Source organism: Polyodon spathula, chromosome 10 (genome assembly GCF_017654505.1).
Source record: "Polyodon spathula isolate WHYD16114869_AA chromosome 10, ASM1765450v1, whole genome shotgun sequence".
NCBI lineage: Eukaryota > Metazoa > Chordata > Actinopteri > Acipenseriformes > Polyodontidae > Polyodon > Polyodon spathula.
The window spans coordinates 3,344,748-3,372,445 of NC_054543.1; the positions used below are offsets into that span (position 1 = coordinate 3,344,748).

Sequence of the window (27,698 nt, forward strand, 5' to 3'; positions counted from 1 at the left end):
TACACAGTATAAAACATTTTAATAATGAACAACATTGTCTTTTATGCAAACTTAACACCTTGCAACCATGAGACAAGTTTCATTTTATATTTTGTTACTTTTTACCGACAGTTAAAAAACCAAACATTTTATGAACACATTAGTACATTAACTACACATCATTTTACCTTAAACAAAATCACACCACTGACAGCACTTATTTACCAGAGGACCTATAGAACAAACATTGTAAACTTACAGAGTGACCCTTCTACAAGCCTTTGCATTGGCTAAAACAGGGATACACTGCAGTCTTTACAGCAGGGGTCTCCAACCGTGGTCCTGCAAAGCCCCTACTCAGCAGCTTTTACAGACGCTTTTACTTCACCAGTGGCTAAAAATCTGAAACAGCTGTTAATCTTGACTAATTAAGTCAATTGGTTCAAGTAATCGAGAGATTGGTTGAAACGAAAACCAGCATCCACAGTAACTCTTCAGGACCAGGGCTGGAGACCCCTGCTTTAGACCAACTCAAACATTTTAAAGTAGAGCCAAAATCCCCTTTCCGTGGATCCCCCCCCCTAAACAAAACTATGTACATTTTAAATGAGTTGTTCAAGCACAAAGTAATTGAAATTAAATTAAAATTAATCCAAAGTTTCTCACCCACTATTAATGTGTATCACTCTATTGTATACTACAGCTCTCATTGTTTGTACTATTGTTATTAGTCACATTACTTTAAATCCAGATGCTTATAACACATCATTATTAAAATATGCAATTACATTCTTGCTATATAATATGTAACTTTTAAAAATGTACAAATAATTCTCATTTTCAAATTTACCATGTACCCAGGTCACAATCTACATTTTTAGATTACTATACAAAAATGGGTTCAACTTGGTAAACGGATGTTTTGTCATATTTTGTTTTATGATTCATGTTCAACTTCCTCAGCTACCAAAAATTAAATTCATGGTTAAAAATAAATGGACATTTTTCTATACAGTACTATGATGTACCAAAGATTTTCTTAGTTCTCTCAACCACCAATTCTTTTTTTTCACAGTTTGGAAAGATCAAGCATTAAAAAGCTTTCAATTTGAAATTATGTCATTTACAAAGTGGTGTATTTTAAGACAACATTTAAACTGAAGTAATTCACTTTCTTTTATTATAGAAATGTTGGCCTCTACAGAAAACAAATTACAATTGCTTTAACTATCGCAAATATTATTATACATATGTATTTTATTTTACATTATATTTACAAAAGTTAATAAATAAAGTTCAGTTCTAAAACCCAGTGTACTAATTATTGACATTTCCATGCACCTTTAAAAAATATACTAATAATATATTTAGGTCTCTTTCCATATTTAAATACCATGTCCACTTTTACAGATAAGCATGTCAGTGATCCACCTTCACAATTGTTCATTTTGGCAACTGACCAGAGAACAAGCACAAAACACATTTTACATTTCTAGGAAAATGACCCATACAAATATAGAGTAATCAAAACGAAAAATCTCTGCAGCAAAGGGGATCAACTGTAAAAGCCATTTACCTGAACTGGTCAGTGTGAGGATTAATGTAAAAGAAAGGGGCAATACAACTCAAAAGGAAGATGCCTCTCTGACACAGAAATTGGAGATGATCCGTTGCACTGTTTAGTTTACTTTCATTACTCACACTGCAGTCCAAACCAGCAGAACTCCTGTGTGAAATTAGGTATGCTCCCATGTTACTCTATACAAGCTGGTTTATTCCCAGTTAATTCTGGTGTGCAAACAATTATGTATATTTATTTATATCTGAATATATATATTGTGTATTAGACACAGGGTGAAGGAGGGGGATAAGGTAGTACAGGATGTAAATCATGGCACTGAGTGTATGCGTTGTGTGTTTCAAATTGGGGAATCATAAGTTTCATAAGCCATCACTAAACCATGACTAAGCACAAAACAAATGTACACACTGCATATTCAATAATATATTCATACATCACATTGGCAAATAATTAGAAACCCCCTTATTGGTTTGTTGTTGAAATTAGTTTTCCAAGATTTACACTGACTTTGACTCAAAAGAGAAAAGACGACCAAATTTTCATATAAAGCTAGCTTACTATACCTTTAAGGTACCTTAGTTATTCAGTGGCATTTGGGCATTCTGTTCCCAATTACAGCTTTTAATGCGTTACAAAAACAGTGGGCTTTAGTAGTGTCTTACACAAGCAAAAATGATTTACCATACATTATCGCTGGTGCATGGGTGGTTGGTAAAATGTGTGCAACATACACGCACGCACACAACATGCTTAATGTGCATCACTTGAACAAAAAGATGGGACTATACTATTTTTGTAACCTCACCCTTTAAAACATGAAGATGCCCATGCTAGTCAGTTATGGAAAAGCAGCAGATTTTCGGTTTACACAATAATTATTATTCATACATGACATTATGGGAGGTGGGGGGGCTGACACTTTCAAAAGCTCTTCTCGTGTTCTGTGATACAGATATTTCTCATTAGCAGCACTTTCAGAAGTCCTTCACTCCCCATAGTCCCAAGCTGATTTGCCTGCTGGGCTGAAAACCTTTTCCTCAGGTTAGACCAGGTTGAGTTAACAGTATCTGGCATTTCAATACTACCTATAAATACCACGGCGCAAGAAGTCCTGAAAAAACAATACAAAAACAGTACATTATTACCCATAACATTATCCCCCCCTCCCCAGATATTTCTGATGAATTCAGTGCTGGTAGGCAGGACACGACACACCAGTGTACTTATCCCATGAGCTGGCAGCACAGAAAAGAGCTAGATGAAGGAATTTTTAATAAAAAATGTTACACTGGGCCACCCCCTCCTCCCCCCTCCCCCAATATACAAAGGCCATAGGCAATTCTCTAATTTCTTAGATCTGCGTCTTCCTAGCATTATATTTGTTTGCACAAGGGTAGGCTGATTCAAATCAAGTCGATTAAAAAAAATAAAAAATATTGACTTAAATCATTTACTACCTATTTTATATAGTTTCTCAAGGAGAAGACATGGAAAGTATGAGTTAAAAAGATTTTATACTTACTGTCTATAAACTAAAACTCTCAGGGCTGTATTCTGATCACAGTGCAAATGCGAGTGCAAGCGCGAATGGAGCTTGCCCGATTCTGTGGCGCATAAATGGAGCGAAGACGTAAAAAAAAAAAGAAAATACTATATTGTATTCTGAAGACATGTCTTGCCCTGCTATATTGTTAACATTTTCACTGAAGTGATGCAATGGGGTCCCAAATAGACGATTTGGGGACTGTGTTAAGACCCACTAAGACACTATAAAAAGCAAAGTAGAGGAAATCAAAGAAAGAAAAGTAAAGGAAAAGAACGACTGGGATGAGAGGGGGATTTTTCTCTGGCGTACTCCACCGCTAAATTCTTGTAGTTCACATATTGCAGTTCACATTTAGAGGATGCCACAATGATAAATAAAATTTGCTTTATTTATGTATTCATTTAAGATTGAGTAATATAGTTTGGTATGTAACTATACACAAACCACCATTTCCAACATCCTTAAAGTCTGTTGTTACTGTAGAGCTACAACTAGGGTACTCCAAAAATAATGCATAATCAACCCTGGTTTGCACAGATTGTGGAAGTCTTGCTGCTCTTACCTGTGCAAGCAGGAGGTATGGAGTAATGTTGATCATTCATCTTGAGATGTAGGTGTATGTCCGGGAGGGGGAGCGCGAGGACTCTGCCTGTGTGTCTGGGTCATTCAAGAAATCCCACATTAGGATTGTGTCATCATGAGAGCTGCTGACTATCTGGAACTCGTCAAACTGCAGTCTGAACACCCTTCCAGAATGCTCCTGCCATGAAAGCAAAGAGGAAAGCTTTCTCAATTCTCCCGAATCCTTTTTCTGAGTCAGATGAATCTCACCATTCTCCCTTAACCCTTTAAGGACTGGGATCATGTTAACACGATCATACTGAAGTGGACTTCTAGGACCATGATCGTGTAAACACAACAGAAAAAGCACTTTGTTTTGATGACTTACAGGGCCACCGTACTTTGCAGTACAGGCTTGAAACACATATCATTGGATAGGGGAGGGAAAACAGAGGGGCATTTAGTGTCTAAAGGGCGGAGACCCTTTACAGCAGCCAGGAAGAGAAAAGCATAAACAAAATCACAGAAACTTGTTTAGAGCTAATAAAAAAAGGGGAAACACTAAATCTGATGTATTTGACATACTTATATTAGAAAATGTATTCTGTCTCATGTTTTAATACATACGTTTTTACAACATTTATAAATATCAAGAAAACAACTGGATATAAGCATATACTATTTCATGAACTAAATGTATCAGGTATGTGTCCCCCCCATTATTGATAATAATGAAACGAGTAACTTATTTTTATTTATAAACATTTATTTTGAGAAAAAAAAAAAAATTGTATATATCGAGAGAGAGAGAGAGTAATGTCCATTATTGCTTATAAAGACCCTGAGAATAAACAAGTATTATGTCTTTGCAATCACTCAGGGGAAACAGTGTATTGTCTGTCAAAACATCAACATTTTTCAACAAAACTTTCAGAAGTATTGTAAGGTCCCTCAGGTCATATCTCTAAGATACATAATAAAATACTACATAAACAAAAGTAAAACAAACAAACAAACAAACAAACAAACAAAGCAAACAAAAAAAACCATTGTGTTGAGAGAAAAAAAGCTAAAAGTTTATATGGTTTCTGAGTATATGCCAAGAGATTATAAAGACATTCAATTAATTTGCATTGGCCATAAAACACTCATTTATGGCAGTTTTTTTTAGTGTGCATATTGTATAACTTGACATTATGTAATTGTTTCTTGCTTATGGCAACACAAAAGCAGGTAAAAAGGCTACTGGCGCACACACAGCACAGGCTAAATCTCTTGATTGTTACTCTAAGTTTGAAACATGGCAAATGCATTCAAACCACTGAACACTAGTCTTTGGTGTAGCCTGGAAAGAGCAGTCACTCACCACAAGAGTCCGCAGACACAGTGTTCCTGCAGGCGCTCGGGGGTCCAAGGCAGCAACCAGATCCCAAACTTTGATTTTTCTGTTATAAAAAAAAGACACAGGATTTGGTTTTGAGTTGAATCAAAACATTTTAAAGAGAACAAATCAATGAACCACCAACTTGCACATGCCTGTAAATGCTCCATTCAGTATATGAATACAATTTCTGGTAACTGGCTTTAAAAAAAAAAGACTGGAATTGTTAAGCATGTATGTAAATAAAAATGTTGACGCTCACCCATCGTAAGCCCCACTGACTATCCTCTTGTTATCAAAGCGAATACATCGTACCAGCTCTTCATGTCCCTCGAGTACTCGTAAGCAAGCTCCACACTCAATGTCCCACAATCTGGGGGCAGAAAGACAATTACAAGGAGCGCAACTTATTTATGTTCTTTTAGGTAGAAGGTCATAACAGCAGTAGAATACAACCAGCCACAGCTGCAAATACAAAATTAGATCCCTCAGGACCATGGAAGTATCAACATGACCTGCATCCACTGTTTACACACTACATGTGAAAATGTGAGTGTGACATGCATACATACACACTGTGCTTTAGAATGTATTTACCAAGTTGAAGTACCATTCGCCAAGAAGTTCTCAATAACACAAAAGTGTGATATGTACATTATATACACCACTATATACTCGTGGACAGGCGATAATGTTTTAGACAGAATGCATAGTGACTTTAGCACCTACGTGACACCACTCTTAAAGTAGAAAACTTCTATACAAAAACAACACTTCTTACCTGATCGTGTTATCAGAGGATCCACTCACTACAAGTCTGTCTCTGTACTGTAAACAGGCGATACCACGTTTATGTCCGTTTAGAGTCCGAACAAACTCACATGTACCGCTGTTCCACACCTGCATTAAACAACAGGGTGTAAAATCAGACAGTTAAGATACTGGTTTGTGCATAACCGTAATATTTAACAATTACTTTTGCTGATTTACAAAGCTATGTTATACCACATGATAAAATATTTTATCATCAGATCAGTGATTACCAAGAATTCCCCTTTCACAGCATGTATAAAGAACGTCTTTCCATGACCTAAAACGTTACAGATTACATTATCGTAGCAGTACAAGGTTTGCGTTTATTGCTCCTTTTTGCAAACAGTTTTTGAACTCCCCCTGCAAAGTTGTCTGCAGCTCAAAAGTTTTTACATTTATAAAATTATAGAATTATATAAAATTACAGGTTATAGAATCTCACAATGCAGCACTAACATTCATCAGTTGAGTTTATCCTTCAAATTTCTACCAAACAAATCTGTATAGCAACCGGAAGTGCCGTTACCTTGATAGTTCTGTCTCCCGAGGCAGACACTATATATTTATCATCAAAATCAACAACATTGACTGCTGCCCGATGCCCCACCAGCACCCTCCTGAGAGTAATGTCTGTGGGGGAAGCCATGTCCCACACTGCAATTGAGCGGTCTTTTGAACAGGTCACCATCATGCCATTGCTGAAGCGCAGATGCAACACCGCCTCACAGTGATGAATTAATGTATTTAACATCTCGCCTGTGCTCACATCCCACACTCTGAAACAAAGAAAAACACATTTAGAAAAATAAAGGATGCCGCTATTTTAACTACATCCTTATTTTGCACTACTAGTACTGTACGCAGCATGGTACATCCCACTTTAAATCAAACATAAAAAATGAAATTAAAGCAGAATTTTAATGTTTTACATGAAACCAGCTGCTTTTGGAAATAACCATCTGATTTTAACTGATTTTATACTGTTACTCAATAGCATGCCACAGAGCAAAGCCTCCAGCAATTAAATCACATACATGTGACATTGCACCCCTTGTTCTCCTTCTACTGCAGGTTAATCCCACTGAGCAAGTGGAGTCTGAAGATCCAGTGACAATGACATATACCCAGTACCTGACAGTGGAGTCTGAAGATCCAGTGACAATGACATATACCCAGTACCTGACAGTGGAGTCTGAAGATCCAGTGACAATGACTCTCTCATCGTACTGCAGACACAACACTGAACCCGTGTGTCCTGTAAGAACTCGTTTACATTCCAACGTGTTCTTATCCCAAATCTAGAATAGGAAAATTAAACATGTGAGTAACCTGAGCTACATCGCTTAGTTATCATGAAGTGCTTGCAATAGGGCACGCACACACCAACAGAAACAGTTTTGTCACCTAACTTTTACAGCCCCTCTATTTGAAGTGGAGATTGAGTTATAGTAATACATCAAATTATATTAGCCACATGCAAAACATGCATGCACTGCAACATACCTTTATAGTGTTGTCTCGAAGACCACTCACAATCTTCTGATCGTCATACTGCAGGCAGTATACCCCTTTGCTGGTTTCACTTCTGCAGTCGATTCGTTGTAAGCTGTGCTTTCCACAACGCCAGTTTGACTCTATTGTCTGCAAACCACAAGCAGACACCATTTGTTCCTTTACCGAGGGTCTTGGGATGATAAGCATGTGTGTAATCATTTTTTAATAGAATGCAAACAAGCCTGCTAGCAAATTTAATTATAAATAGCTTTTTACTACACAGAGTGGGCATCAGTCTTGTATGTCTCATGTTAGTTTTCAAAAGGTGGTTTATAAAAAAACAAAAAACGTGGTAGCCATAATAACAAAGTTTATAAACTAACCCTTACTCATCTTACCTCTATGTCCTGTATAATTTTGGGATAAAGTGCTCTGTAGAATGAGTTGGGTGGGGTCTTCTCATCTGGGGGCTTCTTTTTAAACAGATACTGGCCCCTAAAACATCAAAATAAAACATTAAATTTTGCGGCCAGTGCTCCACACCATACATTGCACTAAAAATGATGTTCACATATTGCACATTTGGTAAAATTAAATCTTTGGAAACTATGAGAAATTTAAAACAGGAAGAAAACCATTGCTGCGGTTTATCAGACTCATTACTGTACAATTTATTTTATTTTAACATTTGTTTATTATTAAAAGAAACAAACAAAAAAAAAACCATGTAATTTCTTAACCTGCCTCACTGACCAAACTAAAATGAGAAACCAAGCCAACAACACAGATACATACAACTGAAAGTCCCACTAAAACAATACAATAACTTTGGTTATCTCACTTAAAATACATGTTTATATCAAAATCCATGATGATGGTGATTGATCAGACATGCACTGACCCTAAATTTATATATATTTAATATCCTCTGCATTTCTCTTGTGAAACAAACCATTAATAAGGTTATTCATAAATGTTTAAATAAAACAAGTTTGTATTTATGATTTATGATAAATTTAAACCCTTGTTTATCTTCTTTCTCTGAAGTATTTATAATGAAGAGTTCTGATACTATGCTCCCTGTATGTTGTCTGCGACACCGTTTTGTATACATTATGGAAGATTTAACAGGAGGATAGGTCTCAAGACTCCCTTGGACTACAAATCCCAGAGAGCAGCTTCAGTGGATGCCTGACGCGAACCACTGTAATCGAAAGTGGCTGGAATGCGGAAGTAACTTTTATGATGAATGACCATAAAGACGATGTGAGGTTTTATAGTACAATAAATCGATCGAAATTTTGCAGTTTATTAAATCGTTCTAAGTCGGTTTCTGTATTTAATTTAATAAATCAGAAATTAAGCATATTTAGATTAAATCGCTCATCACTAGCATGGAAAAACCACCTGAAACCCAGAAAAGACTGGAATGTGACATCAAATTTTGAACGTTCACATTGCACTTACCATCCTCTTCTCTCTGCCAACCCCCTCCACAGACAGTCTGTCCTGACCATCCTCTCGATTAGTTTCTTCCACAGCATGCCATCTGACGTCACTCTGTACCACTCTTTACAAACCAACTCGGCAGCACAGAGAGATTGGGCATCCAGGTAGGACAAGATATTCTCTGCAATGTGATCCAGACCCCGAGCTGAAGAAAAAACAAACTTATGTTTTCACTATGAAGTAACTTTGTGGGAAATAAATATTTACTGGCTCTTGTACTGGAAAAAAATGTTTACAAAAAGTCTGCTGCTCCCCCTAGTTGTTTAAAATGGAGCAGTACAAGGAGATGCCTTTTCCAATTCAGGCTGCTTAAAGCAAAAGGTCTAAGTACTTTTCTAAAATGTTTTATTTCTACAGGGATACCTGCTACAGCACTATTTTTGTAAATGGAGGGTATGCATCTATGGCCCTCACTTAAATGTATATACATGCAACACATGCTTGTTTCACTGAACTACTCTCGGAAAGGGTGGAGTTTGTCTGCTAATCAAATGTCAAATTAGGTTGTAAAAATTTAATACATTGCTTTACTACATTTTATTCAGCAATCATGTTGAACAAATGAATCAAGAATGAAATCAGACTCAGTAGAAGTTCTACTACAGAGCATTAAGTGAGGATGAATGAAATTAGGTTTGGCTGCTCTCAATCACGTGGATGCAGGTCAATATGAACCATCATCTGGCCTTCATCAATGGAAACTGTGACACCATGTAATACAGCATGTATCCTTCCACCCCCACCCCATCCTAAACATTCTCTACACTACTGGGGCATACTGGTGTATGAACAAAGAAACCTACTAATACATAGGTCTCTCTGTACCTGGTAGTGCAGTGATGAAATCCCTCTGTAACATGGGCTTCAAGTAAGAGTTGATGTGTCCGTGCTGGTAGTGACACATCCGGGAAATAAGCTGCTCGACAAACTCCACCTGGTCACTCTCTGACCACTGGTCAAAATACTTCACACAGAGCTCCTTCTCCTTCTCATAGTTGGCAGACAGCTTCCTCTGCTTGGGGACGATCATGCTGGATGTTCCATTGGCAAGTTTAGTCTGGGTTAAAATAAAAAATAAATAAATAAATAAATAAATAAATATCTGTAAAATCAGAGACTGAAAATACTAAAATTAAATGCATTATGGGGGGGGGGGGAGGGGGGTACAGTATCATAAATATATTTGAAGAAAAAAATATTCTTGCCTAACTAATTGTGTATGCAGCAGGATATATACAAAAAAAAAAAAAATGAGTTGTGTGTAATCAATTATTGACAAAACTGATGATTTGCATAAGAAATATAGCATGAAGATTTCCTTTTATGATACATTCCGAAGTTGCCACTGTGTATGTTAGGTTCCAAACAAAGAGTAAAATATAAACCAAACCAGCTTGGGGTTCACAGTGGCCAATTAAAATGTGTAAAGGTCATATTCTAATTTTCCCCACAGTGAAACTGAAGACAGTGGACTCATAATTCTACAAGGGCTCCTAATACCCCAGGGCAATCTATTTATCTATCAAATCTAAAACACCGAGTTCAGAGGCTCATAAAACAGTTTGCAAGAGATATAACATTACTTATGCTTAATTTACCTATATAATTTCCTATATAGTTTTGGTGTAAGTTAGTAGTAAATGGGGCAACAGAAGGAGGACAAGTGATTTGCCACCAGCAGAAAATAAAAGTAAGTACCTCTACCAAGTACCTCTATTGAGTCATCTAAATGCAAAATGAATAGCTGAAGCATTTCAGGACTTTGCTAGAATGAACAGCATCCACGCATTTAACTAGCAATGCTTTAATTCACAGTTATAATTGTACTTATTTTAGAAACAAATCATTTCTGTCTAATGTGATCAATTATTTCAATTTGGTGCATGGAGGAAAAAAAAAGCTCAATGACAGCACTAATTACAATACTTTTTTCAGTGCTGGTGTAAAATATGACAGAGCAGAAGCTTTGGGAGCGTGGAGAACAGCTTCTAATTTCCACAGAGAAGTTGACAATCTCTTCTCCCTGCTCATCTCTCAATCCTCCAGAGCAAGATTCAACTTCCTCATTTAGTTAATTACTGAGAGAAATCATTGTCTCCCTGCGATCAGAGAGACTTTACCCTGTTAAGTGTGAATTTGATCGATGGCTACTGTTAAAACTTAATAACTTCACCCCAAGGCAAACCGCAAGATAAATATAATGAGAGCTTCTGACAGTAAAAACCTGCCAGAACAAAAATTTTGCCTTCTTTCTTGGAAAAGAAAGAAAAAAAAATCAAAACAGCTTCTAATTGGATAATTGTCAGTTTAATGTACTATGTGTAAACAGTTTACTTTTTAAACTCATTAAAACATACTCTGAAAGATTAACAGGTAAAGCAGAGGGGTGTCCGTCCACCATGCCTCCCCTGAATAACTATAAACATGTACTGTCAGTTGCTTCCTTTTTTAAAATAAAAAAAAGATCTGAATAGAGAAACAGCAAAGCAGATTAGAAGTATGACTGTGCGTGCAGCGACGCAAGATGTATTGAAAGGCCTGTGAACACTGTTGAGGGAGCTGCGTTTCAAAAACTCAGCCTCGCCGAAAGAAGGTCTCCAAGTAAAACATAAGCCATGGACAGTACTGTTATTAAATTGACAGTGTTAAACTTTTTGTAAATTAGTTACCTTGTTCTCTGGACTGGTTGTTAAACCGACTAGATTTAAAAAAATAAATAAATAGTTAGTTAATCAAAACGAAACTGGGCTTTGACGTGTTTAACTTGCACAAATTAACACATTTATAAAGGTAATAATAATTACATTATTTTTTTGATATATATGTATACATATATTTATATATATATATATATATATATTATATATATATATATATATATATATATATATATATATATATATATATATATATTGAATCAGTATTACAGTTTTTAAACCTTTATTTGCAACGTTCCACATCTCCACATGCATTGTTTTTTTACCCTTTCATAACGTCGTTGAATCGATGCATCAGCTTTTTTGGAAAACAATATAAATCGATGGTGAAAATGTTTTTTTGTGTAGCTAATTCAATGACCAAAACAACAGCAACAGCAGCCACCAGAGCAGGGGCTGTTTAGGTTATTTAAAAGCTGGTAACTAACTGAAATGTGTTGGTTTATAAAATGTAATGTACTTGCTTGTTAAATGTTGTTCCTATTGGCAACATACGAACATATCTGTATTTTTTAAAGAATATTATGATCTTGTATCTTCGAATGAGTCAAGAAGCAAAGAAATAAGTGGCCTAAAATCCAAAAGCAAAAATATTAGAACTGTGCTTTAAATATCAAAAGCATGCTGCTTATAAACCACCAAACAAACTCATTTTAATCACGAACGCAGTCCTTAATCCCCGACAGTTAAAACAGGCAGCAGCTGTGAACCTGCATACATCATCCTATCTGTCTCTGTTCGTGCTAATTAAACGGTTGATCACAGAATGATACCCCATGTGTTTTATTCTGCTGTGTTCTGATTGGAAGCTGCTGCACTCGTCCAGCCCACGCTGTCTGAAGCACGTACAGTAATGTGACAGGAGGCTGAAGATGGATTACCCACAGCCATATTGCCCATCTTCTCCAATCAAGAACTATCCGTGTAAATTGATTGTTCTAATTTGCTCTCATTATTATTACAATATCAGGACAAAATAACACACACAGCTCACTGTCAAGGCAATGCAAATCAGTCATTAGTTATAAACAGACACAGCCTGCTTTTCATGAAGAGCATCACAGTGTGTTGATATATTAGATGCAAACACGTCGTAATCTGGTTTGCTGTCTTCTTCACTGTAGTGATATAGCATGTCATTATTTTCACTTTAAAAGGAACAGGAATTTAAAATGCCACCTATCAATTTATATGTTGCTTACAGTACAAGCCCAACCTTTTCTGACCAGTCCGTTAAGAAACCGTCAATGCTGATGATTTGGAAGATGTTTTATTTATTCTTATATCAATAAGCATGTTAAGTGTTCAGATAAAATTCATTTTAAAAAGATGTACACCTTAAGGTGTAGTTTCTTCTCATTAATCCCTCCACTTTCTCAGTGCTGCAAAGCTCTACTCAAAAATAAGACAACCCGACTTAATAAATACAGTCTTTATGGAAACAAGATGCTTATGTTTAATGTTTGCCTACGGACATAGCACTCTCTCCCTTAAAATGAAGTCAATACATACTTGAGTTGCAAAAAAAAAAAAAAAAAGAACATTATAAAAGCCTGCCCTCAAGTGAGAGATAAACAATGTAACCCCACTGAAAGTAGTAAGGAGTTTTGCTTATCGTGCACAATTCAGAACTCAGTGATTAGCTAGATTGCAAAACATGTGAAAATGACCAGACTGAGGATATAATGATGGAATCCCATTACTACAATAATGTCCATTATGACCAGTGGTGTTATTTTCATTAACAAGAGCATGGAGTGGTAGACATGAGACGAAAGGCTTAATCAATCTAAATTCGGGATCTTAAATTTACTACAATCCCTAAGGTACCATCGGGGTGAAATAATGATATGAATGCAGGGACAATTTAAATTGACATGCATGACATTAAACCTGGACGCGACCCTAGCAAGACTTCAAGTGATAGCATTACGTCACTTATAACAGATTGCATTGTTTTTGTGGTGCAGCTATTTAGTGTCTTCTGAGGCATACTGGAATATCTAAAGTGATCTGTTTCTTTACTACTACTGTACAAAAGGAATTTATGCAACACCATTTTACATCTCATTAACAGCACACCACTCGCCACTTCTGCAATCTGTTTGGGGTTTAGGTAGATTCTACAAAAATTGTTACCCCTGGTTACTTCCTGGCAGGATACGAACCTGTGACCTACTGGCCTGCAGGAAAGTGTCCTATAAACTCAGCCCCCAACAGCCTCCCTGCTAGTGCCATTCCATTAACCCCATCCTTGGCCTAGTGACCTCTCATGCTGTCTGTTTATTTGTCCCAAGAAAATAAGGGTACCTTTTTTCTTTAGCACACTGGACAGTCACATGTGTCCGTTTCATGTGGCACCAGCACAGCTGCTGGATCACAATGACTATTATGTTTAGGCTTTGCTGGACATTGATCTCAGATCAGCACATCAACGTATCACCTTAAAACACTACAGCACCTGGGAGGCACAGATTCCATCGATCATGTATAAAAAGAAACCAACCAAGCTGTTATACAGTAAGAATGCTGGAACAAAACAAAACAAAAAAAAACCCTAAACTACAATAATTTTCCTTGCAAATACTCTAACACAATCTGAAACTGGTATTAACCAAGAGAAACTGTGTGTAGCAAGGATAACTTTGGTAAATATCATGTTGTGGTGTTTTGTGCTGGTTTCAAGAGGTACTGAGCCACTTAAAATTCCTGCACTGGAAAGACCCAACTAAACACACTCTTCAGAATGTGCTGATGCTGCCAATTACATGCCCCTAGCTGCAAGCTCCAGCCCCACTTCCATTCCTGTAGATTTATGCATGCACTCAACAACGTTATTACAAGTCAGGCTTTATTGGGAAATTGTTACATTATGTGGAGTGTCTAACAAATTGCTTATGCTGCTATAATTGGATTACAACAGCCGCTCGCTCCCATCGGTGAGATTAGGCAGGCAGGGCTCCCGCCGATCTCACAACCCTAGCAGTAATTTTATTTGCCTTGCCTCACGCTCTCTCTCCTAACAACATGCCTCTCTCTCTTCTTGCCAGCTGTCTTTTGGAGAGGCAGGCTTGTTTTTGGCCTCTAACAACGCAATTACAGCCCTGCCGATTGCACTGTCTGTGCATTAAGTACCGCGCCAAAACGAGGCGGATTAATCGCTGGCCCTTCCAAGCCACTAAGGTTTCTCCAAGCAGGTTATCCGATATGCATGGCTGGGCAAAGCCGCAGCACATGCTTTTCTTTATACTGCATGGCTACAGGTTTAAACAGTGAATTAAATTACAATGTGCTGCCATCGTTCCAATTCACCACAGGTCCCCTGGTAAGCTGACTATTTGTGTCAAAACCTTCTTGCTTCTGGTGGGACCAGAGCTCGCAGATCCAGTCTCTTACAGTAGCTCCTACTGGATGTGAAACAGGCACATTTATTAATCAACCAAAATGGTTCTTTGTGCAATTGTTATTGAACATTAGTTTTGCTGGTAATATTTCAATACATCAGGTTTAATTTCTGCTGCTCTTTTATCATTTGTATAGACCCACAGTACCAAGGGTAGGGTGACCCCTGCAAAGTGTTACTGTATATCAAGTCAAATCTAGATAGACAATGTAATGTAAAAGCATTGCACATTGTCTAGTTATTTACAATGTTACAAATGCTATTGAAGGCCAGAGAAAAACAAAAGCAACACCTGCCTTTAACTTTCTAGTCCTATGATTTGATCTAAAGAGAACTTCTCAAACCAACAGAATTCTGCCAAAGCAGTGATGCATGACTTCAGCCACTATAATTGCAAGATGCAAGGAGTTGTTTTTCACAGTGAGTGTTTTTGAATTGATTGTACTGCTAAGAGCCTTTCTAAACAGTTTCATTTTTTACAATCCCTCGGTGACAAGAGATTATCTAACAAAGTAATGATTAATCAATAGAGACTTTAGTTGTCAGGTGAAACATAGAACACACTAAAAGCGATTAATTGCACGCATTTTCTTCATTTACTGGAAAGTATATATTTAAAATGACAACAAAGCTAGAAGACGACTTAGCTCCCCCCCCCCCCCCCCAATAAACTCAACAGTATGCTGGGAAATACACTAGAACAGATATACCTCAGCATACCTCGGTTTTCATGAAAACCTAAATATACATTTTTTATAATCACTGTTAACAGCACCACCACATAGGCTACATACTGTATCCCATGTGCCATCCTGTATGAACAAAGTGGCCTGTCACTTTAAAAAGGAAAAGCTTACCTTGGCAGTTTCTCAAACAAAATCACTTACTCCCACCCCCTTCTTAAACTAAAAACCAGGCAGCAAGCGGCTGAAAACCTGGCAGCTGTTAACTCCGACAATGAAGATGTTTTTTATCATGTTGTGACATTTTAAGCTGCTATGTGGGTCAGCACCTTAAAACTGCTGGGGAGGTAGCTGTTCTAATAAGTCCGACCTTCTCACTGTAGGTTACACAACCTCTCTATAGAGGTGTGAGGAGTTTAAGAACAGCAATGTCCCAAGGCAGATGGTTTCCGTGTTGTGTGGTACAGACAGGGGGATGTGTTAATACGTAGTCCTGGGCTTTTCACATTCACTGGCCTCCCCACGCCTTTAAAATCACCAGGGTTCCAGCAACATTGAGAGACTGAATAGAAGTGGCTATGGTGGGGGAGGGTGCTGAAAAGATAAATCCAGAAGAGACAGCACTTTACTTAAAAAGAGGGCTTTGGAAAGACTTCCTGACACTTTATCCATCACTGTCCACTTGGTTTGGATGGTGAGTGGATGAGGCTGCATAAAGACTGAAAGGGGACAAAAGCTACAGCAATTACTAGCTTAAGAAGTTAACTGCTTTCTAAGAACTATTCAGTCCCTTGGGAAGATCACCCCAAAAGCTCTAATAAAGTCATTCAGGAAATAGTTTTAAAAAAATGAACACTTTGAAGACTTTCAACATCAAGGAATACTCAGTTTCGTGCTTTTTTTTTTTTTTTAACAAAATAGTTACAGCCTCTTTGCAGTGCTTTGATCCCCATTTTTACTACCCCCTCTGCAAAACACAGTCCACTTAATGTGTTAACAGAAAGCTGTACAGTGGCACTAAAAGTCCACCCCCAAGAGCTAAAGGGAATTTGTTGTATTGCCTCCACTTAGTGATTGTGTAGGTATACTGTAGGTAGAGTACCCAATTAATTTAATTATTAAAATCAGAAAAAAAATAAAACACAAACAACTGAACAAAGATATTTTGGCAATAATCTAGGCAAATGAACATAATACAATAGTACTCATAATAATAACTTAACATGACCACTTTTAGCTGGATAACTATTTTTTATCTTGGTGGTAGTTTGTTTGATGCAATTGGACCGAACTGAACAAAAATCTAATGGTAACTCTCAGATTTACATAGAGAGTTCATACATTGACATTAATTAGTATTGACATCAGAATTGTCTTTCATGAAAAAAGTATCATGTAGTGTTGGAAGGGTTTTTCAGCCTGAATGGATAAAACACATTTTTCCTTTCACATGACCTTTCACTTTATAGCATTCAGACTGGCAGAGCCACAAAGCCTCAAAGAATAAAAAGCCATTTTCCTATTGCCAGCTATTCAAGAGATAAAAAGAAGCTGAGTAAACAGAAGGTATTGTCCTCCGTTTAAAAGCGTGCAGAGTAATCAAGTTCAGGATGGCCCCAAACAGCTGCCCTGTGACCTGGTCATCTTGACCGCTTCCATCCTTCACCTTTGCAAGGACTATTCAATCACTTCCCATCATTCCAACATCTTCTGTGATGTGTCAGAGCAGCACGCTCCCGAGGAGCAGTCCCAATACAATAGGCCTATTGCAAGATCAAGAAATCCACTTTCTGCCAAAAAAGGAAGAAAAACAGATGGCCCCACCCTCCTTGCACAGAACCCAAATGAAAAAGGGAGCTGCCACATATGCTGCATTTATTTCTTTACATTTTTTCCTATGAAAGTGGGTGGGCTAACACATGTCGAGTGTATAGATAAAAGTAAGAATTTGGTTAATTCCAGCACGATGCAGCACAAAATTGGAAGAATGATTTGTAACAGGAACGGGCATTGCTGTATCAACATACCTGTCTGTACACATTCTTCTCTGGGATAATCTTCCTAGGGGGCTCCTCATTATGACAATCTTCTCTCTCATCAGAACACTATTTCAAGGAAGAAAATGACAAATGACAAAGAATTTTGTACCAAATCATCTGAAAGTCCAATATTCTGTGTTGGAGTAGAAATACACTGTAGCTGATGAATGTTTATCAGTAAGGGACAGTGTAGGGAAGGGCTACTTTCACAAGCATTAGAAATGTGCGTAATTAAGTAAACTTGCTAATCCAGACATTAATCCTGAGTTTTTGAAGTGGGTTTTTTTCACCCCCAAGGATACAATGGACCTCAGTAGGGACAAGGCAAAAAAAAAAAAAGTTCAAATTACTTCAGTACAAATTACAATGCAGACTTGTCTGATGAGACAACCTCACTTCTAGACCCACTAACAGGTTTGTAGTACCCTAACCTCAGAGACAAAGCAGTTAAAGCTCTGACAAAAAAAAAAAAAAAAAAAAAATCATGATAAATACATTTTAAAAAAATGTTAAAAGAACCACCTCACACAATATTTTCAGTGCTACAAAAACACACCACATCCAAACTGACCAAATAACAAACTAAATATCAATTTAGAAAAAAGGAAACATTCAAGCAAACACAAAAATGCACAAAAATAACTAACAAAACCTCCATTACAAAAAAAACCCAAAACAAAAAACAAGCAGCATCAGTTTCCAAAGATCAGGGCAATTCTCTATGCAAATCTGACTTGTTATTGTTCCAGGTTCATTGATCTTGCTGAAAGCCTTGCCAACCCCTTTTTGATTGATTAACTCCTGACAGCTCCAATGTGTGTGTATTGACTAGATTGACATTATCATTAAGAGGGGGCGGGTCCAGTGCTCTTGTGACAGTCAATTTCATTCGCCGGCATCCCCGGCTCAACAGCTGAGCTTCACCCACACACAAGCCCCCCTTGGAGCTCCAGGCTTGTGCTCGTCCACCCAGACATTCATCATCCTGAAGTTAATTGGTGTGGGCTTTAAGCAAATTTCTAACACCATCTAAAGGCACGGCGACACTGACTGCTGACCCACCGCCATACGCTACCTATTGATTAACCTGATGAAGCAGATGATTCTAATAGAATTCTCGGCAGGAGTGGAAATGTAGTAGCCTTATGGGGGAATATTTGCCTTCATCAATATGCAAGACAGATAGAGGGGAAGAATAAAACCTGGAGTTGTTTTTCTTCTGGGGTTTATGCCTCTGTTTGCTTTCACTGGCAACTGCTCCCCACCCCCCTCCCAGAATAAGAGTAATGACCCCTGTTCTTAAAACAATGCACCTGCTATCTACGAGAAATCTAACCAAACTAAATTATTTAATTAATGTCAGCCTCTAATGCTTCACAGTCACACATTACACTTTTTTACAGTACAAGCAGAGAAAATCAGTATTAATTATAACAGATGCTTATAAAACATGACTGAACCATACAAAGAATTGAGGATATGCCTACAATAATTACTTTGTTGAATGGAGTTCAGAAAAAAGCTTACATGGGATATGCTATATTATTTTTAAAAAGCTAGCATGCTACTGTGATGTTTATCATACATCATTTTTCACATATCCATTATACTACAAAACTATTCTTTGTTTTAAAAAATAAAATAAGGGGATGTGGAATCTGCATGAGAAAAAATGACGTGTATCTGACTACCATATACAGCAATGTATTTTATTACAGAAATTAACCTATCCAGAGACAGCTCTGTGTACATTTTCATCAACCCTGCACACATGATTCTTCCACAAGAGTGGCACACATTCATCTTAACGCTGAATGTATTTCCACCCAATAATGAATTCAAAGCAGTGACCCATCAAATGGAATAAAAAAAAAAAAAGCAATCTTGGGTTGTGGCTCCACATTATCACTTTCCATTGCCTGTTCAAAGAAAGAGAGAGATCTCAATCAAGGGAGAATGGGCATTTGTGACAGGCAGCCCATTGTAGGGTTAATTAAACACTTGAGCTTAACACCCTCCCCATCATTAACCAAACGAAAACAGATCATTCAAACCACACTCATCTTGGGATACACTAGACACATGTCTGAATGAAGGGGGTCTCTGGGGGTTACAATCTGTTTAAATCTTATCTAGTTTATCAATTATTCTAGTGATTACATGAGGAGATTACTATGAAGCATTATTCAAGTGTATCCCCCTCACAAACAACTAGAAGTGACAGAACAATCACACCTAAACTGGCAGAAAAAAAAAAAAAAAGCCTTCAAGAATTAAATAGCTGCTATCAATTGACTTAATATGACGCAATCTTTGTAACTCGATCTCATCGAAGTCGTAGGCGCGAGCTGATTTGTAGATCAGCAGCCTTGTGGGTTTAAAAGCTGCCCAGATGAGGAAAGGGGTTAATGAAGCAATCCCTCATCTAGTATAAAGGCAGCAGTGCTGGGACAAATAGAATTCATTATTTATTTATATTTTAAAAACATGTATTTGAAGGCAAAAAAGCATGTCTGTGTATGCCAGAAATTACACAACGGATACAAAGGTAAATCTCCCTGCATAAAAAGGAAGCATATTGCCCTCTTTGGGGGGGTTCCTTTTTCTAATGTGAATGGTATCTGACAAACGTACATTTAAGGCAAACACATTTTTTTCACCTACACCCTTTACAGGGCAATTAAAATGAAGAGCTTGGGTGGCAGCAACTAACTAAAGTGTCTTATCTCTGCTATGAAAGTATCACGTACTGCAGAAGTACCCTATTGACAAAGACTCATTTTATCTAAAGAGATTTATCATGTCTGATTTAAATTAGTTTGATATTCATGAAACTTGTAGAGACTGTTACACTGAATAACAGCTTTATTTGAATGAGGATGAGTTACATTACTGTTTTTAATGGCTTACATTATACTGTAAATATTGCTTTGATTGTGAACACAGTGTTCCACCTTTCCAGTTTATTCCGAATTTTACCAAAAGATTACAGGATTTTTTTTTTTTTTTTTATAACTGGACGTCGGTTTTTACTGATTTATACCTGATTTTTGTCAACCAATCAATATTACACCGGTCTCCGACATTGTAATAAGAAACCCTACACTGTATCCTAGGATACAGCAGATGTTTAGACGTCAGAGGATCAAATAACATTCAACTCTGGTTCTCCATCACGTCACAAACACACAAGCACCTGGTTATGATGGCCAATCAAAGTCTGATTATTGTGGCAACTGCTGGATGTAGTAACTACTAGCTTGAAAACGAATGTTTCAAAGTATACAAACAAATAGCAGAAGTGGGTCAGATGAGGCCGAGAAAACATAGTGTTGCATTGAGGTACATGTTCGCACTGACAATAAAATAAGCGACACGGTAAACTTAAACAAGAAAGTGAACTGAGAGACAAGCAATCCATTTATGCAGCTTTTATACAGGCTTTAATAAAAAGAGAGTGCAGAATGACTGTGTTAACGAGTTTGTCAGAGCGCTGTGCTTTGCTGGACAGCCACTGTGTATTGCAGAGCTACGGTAACTTTGTCTGTCCATGACCTAAAACAGTCTGTCCATGACCTAAAACACTGCCTAACACCGACAATCTTAATCTGAAATATGACAGAAAACAATGATGCTTTAGTTGGTAAACTTACATGGAACGCATTGACAGAAATGTCCAGTGTGATTTTTGAAGAGTCTTCCAGTGGCTTGCACCAACCAGTTCTGTCAATTTGACTTTCTTTTATGATTTCAAAGTGAATAAACCTGGCTTGTTTTATGCTGATGTCATGTTCATACCTTCTGTAGATACTGTTTCCGTCAGCGCAGCGACTGTCCAAACGATCGCAAAGTATCAGCTAACTTGGGAAAATGTGGCTTCGACTTGCACAGATTCTGCTTTATCATACATGGCAGGGACATGAAACTTAGAAACCAGAACATCATATTCCACCTCTAAAGTGTGTATACTGAGACTTTATCACCACAATTTTTACAAATGTTTCAATTAAAAACTTTTTATCGATTTTATCCCTATTTTAATATATGTAAAATAAACTCTGAAAAATTCCCAGAATTTTTTTTTTAAAAATAAAAACCGAAAACGCGGAACACTACATATACAGTAGGAAAAGTGACAAATTTAAAAAAGGAATTTCCATCAAACTTAAATAGAAACACTAAATGAATAATCAAATTTGAAATATGCTAAATTCTCAAAAACAAATCCGAAAAAAAAAGTATGAATATTCGGATATTTGCCCCAGCACTAAAAACAAATATTCCCAAGAGATGTGCAGTAGTTCCACAGACCACTAGAGAGCAGCACACTACAGAGTAAAACACTGTTCTCCTGCCCTTGGATGTCACTGCAGTACATAATGCTGACTGATTCCAAAGATCAATGACCTCAAGGACAGGAGACCACAGACAAAGAAAGAAAGGAGATTGAGAGACAGCGAAAGAAGATACACAGGTATTACATGCTCTTTCAGAAAGGCTTACCTTGATGCTGACAGGCTGTTGGAACAGCTTCATTATGTGGAACTCATGCTTCATGACTCAACCCAAACTGGAAGTCTGGCACAGCATCAACAGGAGCCAGGTTTTACCGTATGACTATTCAGTGAACTTTGGCTTCTCAGATTATGAAACAAAACTCAAACAATGAACTGCTAGTGACATAATGCCAACTACAACTTGCTATTGTGGGAAGGGAAGGCACAAGAGAAAACCATGTATTATACTGAAAGGTTACATGGACGTTTGGTCACTATTACTGTACCATAACAAAACTATTTTAATTCCCTTTGATCATCCTGTTGATAATAGCTTTAAATATGCACTTTCACCCATGAGACTGCACACAGTCTGGCAGTGTATCTCTCATTCTACACACACCTTGTTTAGCAACCCTAGTAAAATGCCGAAGGGGAACACGGTGCACTGGGGAGATGTTAAAAGTGATAGAGGTCAATCACACAGGAGAAACGCAACCAACATGACCTTGCTGCTACCTGTATTATCATTTACAGGCAATCCTAGATGGGGTACATTTCTTCTGTTGGTTTCTACAATGGAATGAAATTAAAGCCCTGGACTGTGCAACTGAAACACATATCCAATTTGTGTTTCGATCTTGGAAAACAAAAGGCTTCCCGGGCCCTGGGGCAGTCATTTAAACTCAAGAGTCCTGACATTTTCACTGGCAAACATGCTGGACAGAACGATCCCAATACAGAACCTGGCCTGTCATGTCAATCACATAATGCACCAATGCTACACGACACAGACATGATGTTCATCTCAATATGAGAAAACAAGAGTGGAACTGCAAGAGATGAAATCAACTCTGCAAGGAAGCAGTTTTAAAATGCAAACGAGATGTACCAATACAGTATGATGCAGTTGCCAACGGGGATGTAGATATGGCCAAATCACCAACCAGGACTTGCCTTTCCCTCTTCCGAGATGGGGAAACATGCTTAATTACCCTCCAATACAGCACTAACTATCACTTCACAGAATAACCATGCCCTTAAAGCCAAAAAAAAAAGGTTTAAACAAAACAATTATAATGCCCGGCTTGGCATTCGCCTTCATTGACCAAGTTACTAAACAGTTCCGAAACACAGTGAGCACAGTCACTACACTCCCACCCCCAGACAAAGGATTCCTCCTTCCTTATATACTATGTGGCTGGAGCCTAATTAAATTTCAATAATTAAATTAAGCTCCAGCCACAATCCCACATGTATTCTGGCCGGGAGACTTTTAACCCCCTTTCTGCTGGAACCAATTGAAATCGGTTTGATTGCGATCGGCTGCTGATTGAAATGAATGGGACCGCTCAACTCAGTCCCTCTGACAATAGAAAATAAATTGTGACTCAGCTCTTTTTCACTCCTAAGAAATTTTAAATCAAGACAGTCAAGAAGCACTGAAGAGACAAAAGAGAAAACCCTTGAGGGAGAACACAAAGATGCTTTAACAGCTGTTCACAGAGATTTTTCTTGAAAATAACAAAGAAAACAAAATAGGTGCGTCACATATTTTGTCATTTATGTAGCTGTTTTCTACAAACAGATAATCAAATTAATATATATAATTCAGAGACGACAGAATTCTGGGGCAAAAAAACCCTAAATCTCTTCAATCTGCAAGAACGATCTTAATAAAGGGACAGAATAAAACGTGAATTAAATGTTGAGTTCTGATGTCAATCATTGTCACAAAAATATTAATGCTAACTAATAAAAAGACAAGAATGCAGTCTAACCTATTTAAATGTAAAACTAAAATATACCTACAACAAGTTTCTAAAGTTCCTCAAAACATGTCAGGTTTGCAAATCTGTATTAATGGGCAAAAACTAAAGGCCATAATGAACTAAACATGTTCTCTCCTTTTTATATACTGCCCACACTGGATACAAGTAAATGTATTTAATTCCTGCTTCAGCATTTAAATATAAATCTGAATACAAAATAAAACTCATGAATAACATATTGGAAAGATTTTCCAGCCTAAGGTAAGTGTCCTAGGAGACTGTCTGGCTCTAATAGTTGTAGTTTGTCAACACTAACGTACCCATGCATTGAGGATATTATTAAAACAAATACTCAGACAGAACATTAATACCAAACAGTGACACTACGGCAATGGGCCGCAGGGAGAAATACAGTACATACAATAAAGTGCAATAAAGTACAAAGAAATTAATTGTTTGCACGTCAGTGTGCATAAGCAGAAATTAACTGAACTATGCTAAATCAAATATAAAAAAAATGAAGTAGACCTAAATGTGGTGTAATAATACACTGAACTTACAATACAGTACATATAGACTTAAAAAAACAAAACAAAAAAAAAAAAACTAAATACAGCTCACTGAAAATACCTAGGAAATAAGTCCATCAACATATCAATACATTCATTAAGCTTTTTACAAACCTCCACCAAACACAACCTCTATTCATACCTGCATCCAAGCCTACTACAAGGTAGGGAAGAGAAGAGATGAGATGGAAGGGTTGCAGTCATAAAGAAAGAGAGGAAAGCTGGGAGGGAATGATGACGTGTGCATTTGGCAAGGTGGATAAGTGAACTACAACACTGCATATGAATTCAAACTAGGCTTGCATGTTCCCTAGTGAGGATAACCGAATCACAATGATAAGTTCCTAGCTGGGTCTTGGGAACTGGAATGAATACTAGCCTCCTAAAATAAATAAATAAATAAATAAAAGTTACCAAGATCAGATGCATCACTAATAAGGGTTCCTTAGAAACTGCTGAATCCTGAGCTTGTCATGACAGGCATACTGCAGACCTTTCAAGAGGACTGCTGCACTACTTCTACTTATCCTCAGGAAAGACGGATATAAAGCTGATGTGTTTGGGGGCGATACTGCAAGTGTAATGGGTGCTGGAGAGAGTACCTGGAAAGCGGTCAGTGTGCCGGTCCCTGGGGTGTGCAGGCATCGCAGCGAAGGCATGCTGTCCGCCAGGCTAGAGCAACTCAACCACAGAGACCTGGGCACAGAGCACTGCAGAGAGAGGACAAGCATGAGATGGGACAGAATGAAAGAAAGAGAGAGTGGCAAGTGCACAGCCACAGTCAACACGCCTCACTTAGCTAGACTTTCACAAAGCTACAGCAACAAACATGGGAGATCAGTTGTCTTGACTGTACATGGATACACTGTACTGATTTATATAGCACCATGCCTTGGGCTTGCACCAGAATATCACCACGACAACAGCAGCATGCTTCCCAACTGCATGCTCATTGCTGCTGGAATATTTATTTCTATGATGAAATTATCACAAAATAAAAAACACACATATACAAATATTCAAATGTATTGGAAATTGAATTGCAGAAGTTTATGCATAAGTTATATATAAAAGCAACAAGTATTTTAATCAGACAAGGCTTGCACCAGGATTAAGTGATACTAACATATCAAAGTACAACTTACAACAGACTGTCACGGAAAAAAAAAAAAAAAAAATTAAAGCCTTTTGTTTTGAATGCTGACTTGTCAAAGGTTTATTTTGGGATATGTGCGCCACAATTTGGCATATTGAAGAGCACTGATTGTTTATCAAGTACCATATAGGTCTCTTTCGAAAACTCTAATCTGTGAGATTCGGCGTTTGCAATCCTCTGAATTCATATGATGAGATCCTGCCAATATAGTGCTATAGGAAAAGTACTCTGCAGAGTCTTTTTACAGAATCCAAGTCTGAAAAGACTTTTACATTAATGCTTTAGGCTCTAAGATTTAAATATTTAAAGTTCATTATTAAATGCAAAGCCATTGTGTTTTTTTCCCCTCTTTCTTTCTATTTTTTAACCTAGTCTGTAAAGATCTGGAAGTGTACTCTGAAACAGAATGAAGTAATTCAATCAACATACCAGAATGCACAACTCACTGGTACCCTGATCTTCAGCTGATTATTTTGCATTACCAATCACCTAAGACACACCATGTAAAGAGATCTGTACACAGTTATCAACACAGTAATATTACTTTGCTTTTAGGCATAAACACTTGACCTTTTCAGATTCATTTATGATGTACTTAAATCATTGTCCTGGTCATTTGAATATTTATTTTGTCCCATCAGGTCACGTTTATCTGGCTGTTAACTGTAAACACTAACATACAATTACAGTCGATCACAATCCCAAGCTTCTGACCCCGTGACCCTTACTTAAAGTGATGACACGGTAGATGCAGGGCAGATACTTTCAACTACAGCAGCAGCTGTCTGTAAACCCTTAAAAAACCACAAACGAGGTTTATTCGCATTTAGCCACAAGTTACATTTTTTTTTGTAAAAAATGTTATTGACTGCTTAAATAAATAAATAAAACAAGCTATCGTAGATGATGTGTATCTCTGATTTCAATGTTTCTAGTAAAAGGAATGGGTAGAATATTTTAAATCATCTCAACAACGGGTTGCCTACATGTTCTGGTTGCTGTAAACAGAATTCAGGCATAACGAACGACAAACATCACAGACCAAGGGATATTTCTGATCTGAACATGAAAGGGACGTCAATTTATTGGAGAACCGTACATGATACGTCACTTTATACACCTAAACATATTACACTATTCCATATGCGTTGAGCATACTAAAGGTAATAATGAAATATATGTTGGTGTTAGTAAAAGGCAGATTTTTTTTTTCTGTATGCAGAACAATCCAAGATGGCAGCACTGGGTTTTTCTATCCACCGGTCCTGTCTCTGCAACATGAACCAAAACCAGCAGACCCAAACTAAAATAACTAAAACATTTTTTTTTTTTTTTTTTTTTTTTTTTTTTTCCAGGATCAGAAACAAACAGCTCTGTTGTCTTCTCACCATAAATTTAAAAGCCTTCTCTTGCAACACCGCCTCTGCTTCCATCATCCGTCTTTATATCCGGGACTGCCTGCACTCTCAGCCCCGGGATCTGCGTCTCTTCACCGCCGCAACCGCAGACAGGAAAATCCGCCCAGTCATCCCACACCCCGTAGCTCCAACGGAACTGTGGGATTTGTAGTTTGTTACAGTGGCTGAAACTTGCATGTTGGTAAGAGTAAGTACTACAATTCCCAGTTTCACCACAAAGAGAAATGGGGCATGCTGGGAGTTGTAGTGTTTTCTATTTTTGTGTTGACAACTTTGGAATTTTATAATGTACATGTTCATTTTCGTGAAACAAGATGGGGGATACTAATTTTGACTCTTATGTCGGATCAGAAGATAATATAATACATTTTTATTTTTGTCTTTTCTATGTACTCAGTGAGCCACAGCGAATAACTAGTTAATGGTAATTAGGTTAATGTGACTTGTAGTCGAGATACGTGAAAACGTTTCTGTATTAATAAAATACACATACCAAAATTAAAGTTGACGTTATGTACAAAAATAAGTGGCAGAGCGGCACCCCAGCATGACACATTTTAGAAGCATGGTTGCCTTCTTT

The 27,698-nt window shown here is 37.4% G+C and overlaps 1 protein-coding gene across 6 annotated transcripts; it reads right to left on the reverse strand.

The window, feature by feature from the left end:
• LOC121321847 (beta-TrCP) lies at positions 1–27,202 on the reverse strand. 6 transcript variants are annotated; one of them, XM_041261118.1, is made up of 14 exons: positions 27,089–27,202; positions 25,147–25,254; positions 17,696–17,773; positions 9,691–9,922; positions 8,824–9,010; positions 7,755–7,851; positions 7,366–7,503; positions 7,042–7,160; positions 6,389–6,638; positions 5,831–5,949; positions 5,312–5,422; positions 5,035–5,113; positions 3,670–3,867; positions 1–2,672 (listed from the first exon to the last, which is right to left on the reverse strand). In XM_041261118.1, exons 1-13 carry the CDS (start codon positions 27,134–27,136, stop codon positions 3,706–3,708), a joined length of 1,728 nt encoding a protein of 575 aa, XP_041117052.1. In that variant the 5' UTR covers positions 27,137–27,202; the 3' UTR covers positions 1–2,672; positions 3,670–3,705. The 6 variants fall into 6 exon arrangements, with proteins under 6 accessions (XP_041117052.1, XP_041117051.1, XP_041117056.1 ...); XM_041261117.1 differs by having other exon boundaries at positions 6,994–7,160; XM_041261122.1 differs by lacking the exon at positions 25,147–25,254.
• Between the last annotated feature and the right edge of the window lie 496 nt (positions 27,203–27,698).

Bases quoted from the DNA above. Each gene is read 5' to 3' on its own strand.
- LOC121321847 (XM_041261117.1), bottom strand. From the start codon at position 27,136: ATGATGGAAGCAGAGGCGGTGTTGCAAGAGAAGGCTTTTAAATTTATG. The intron at 25,255-27,088 runs GTGAGAAGACAA...CTCTCTCTGCAG, and splicing joins AGAAGGCTTTTAAATTTATG to TGCTCTGTGCCCAGGTCTCT. The intron at 6,639-6,993 runs GTACTGGGTATA...TCTTTGTTTCAG, and splicing joins TCTTCAGACTCCACTGTCAG to AGTGTGGGATGTGAGCACAG.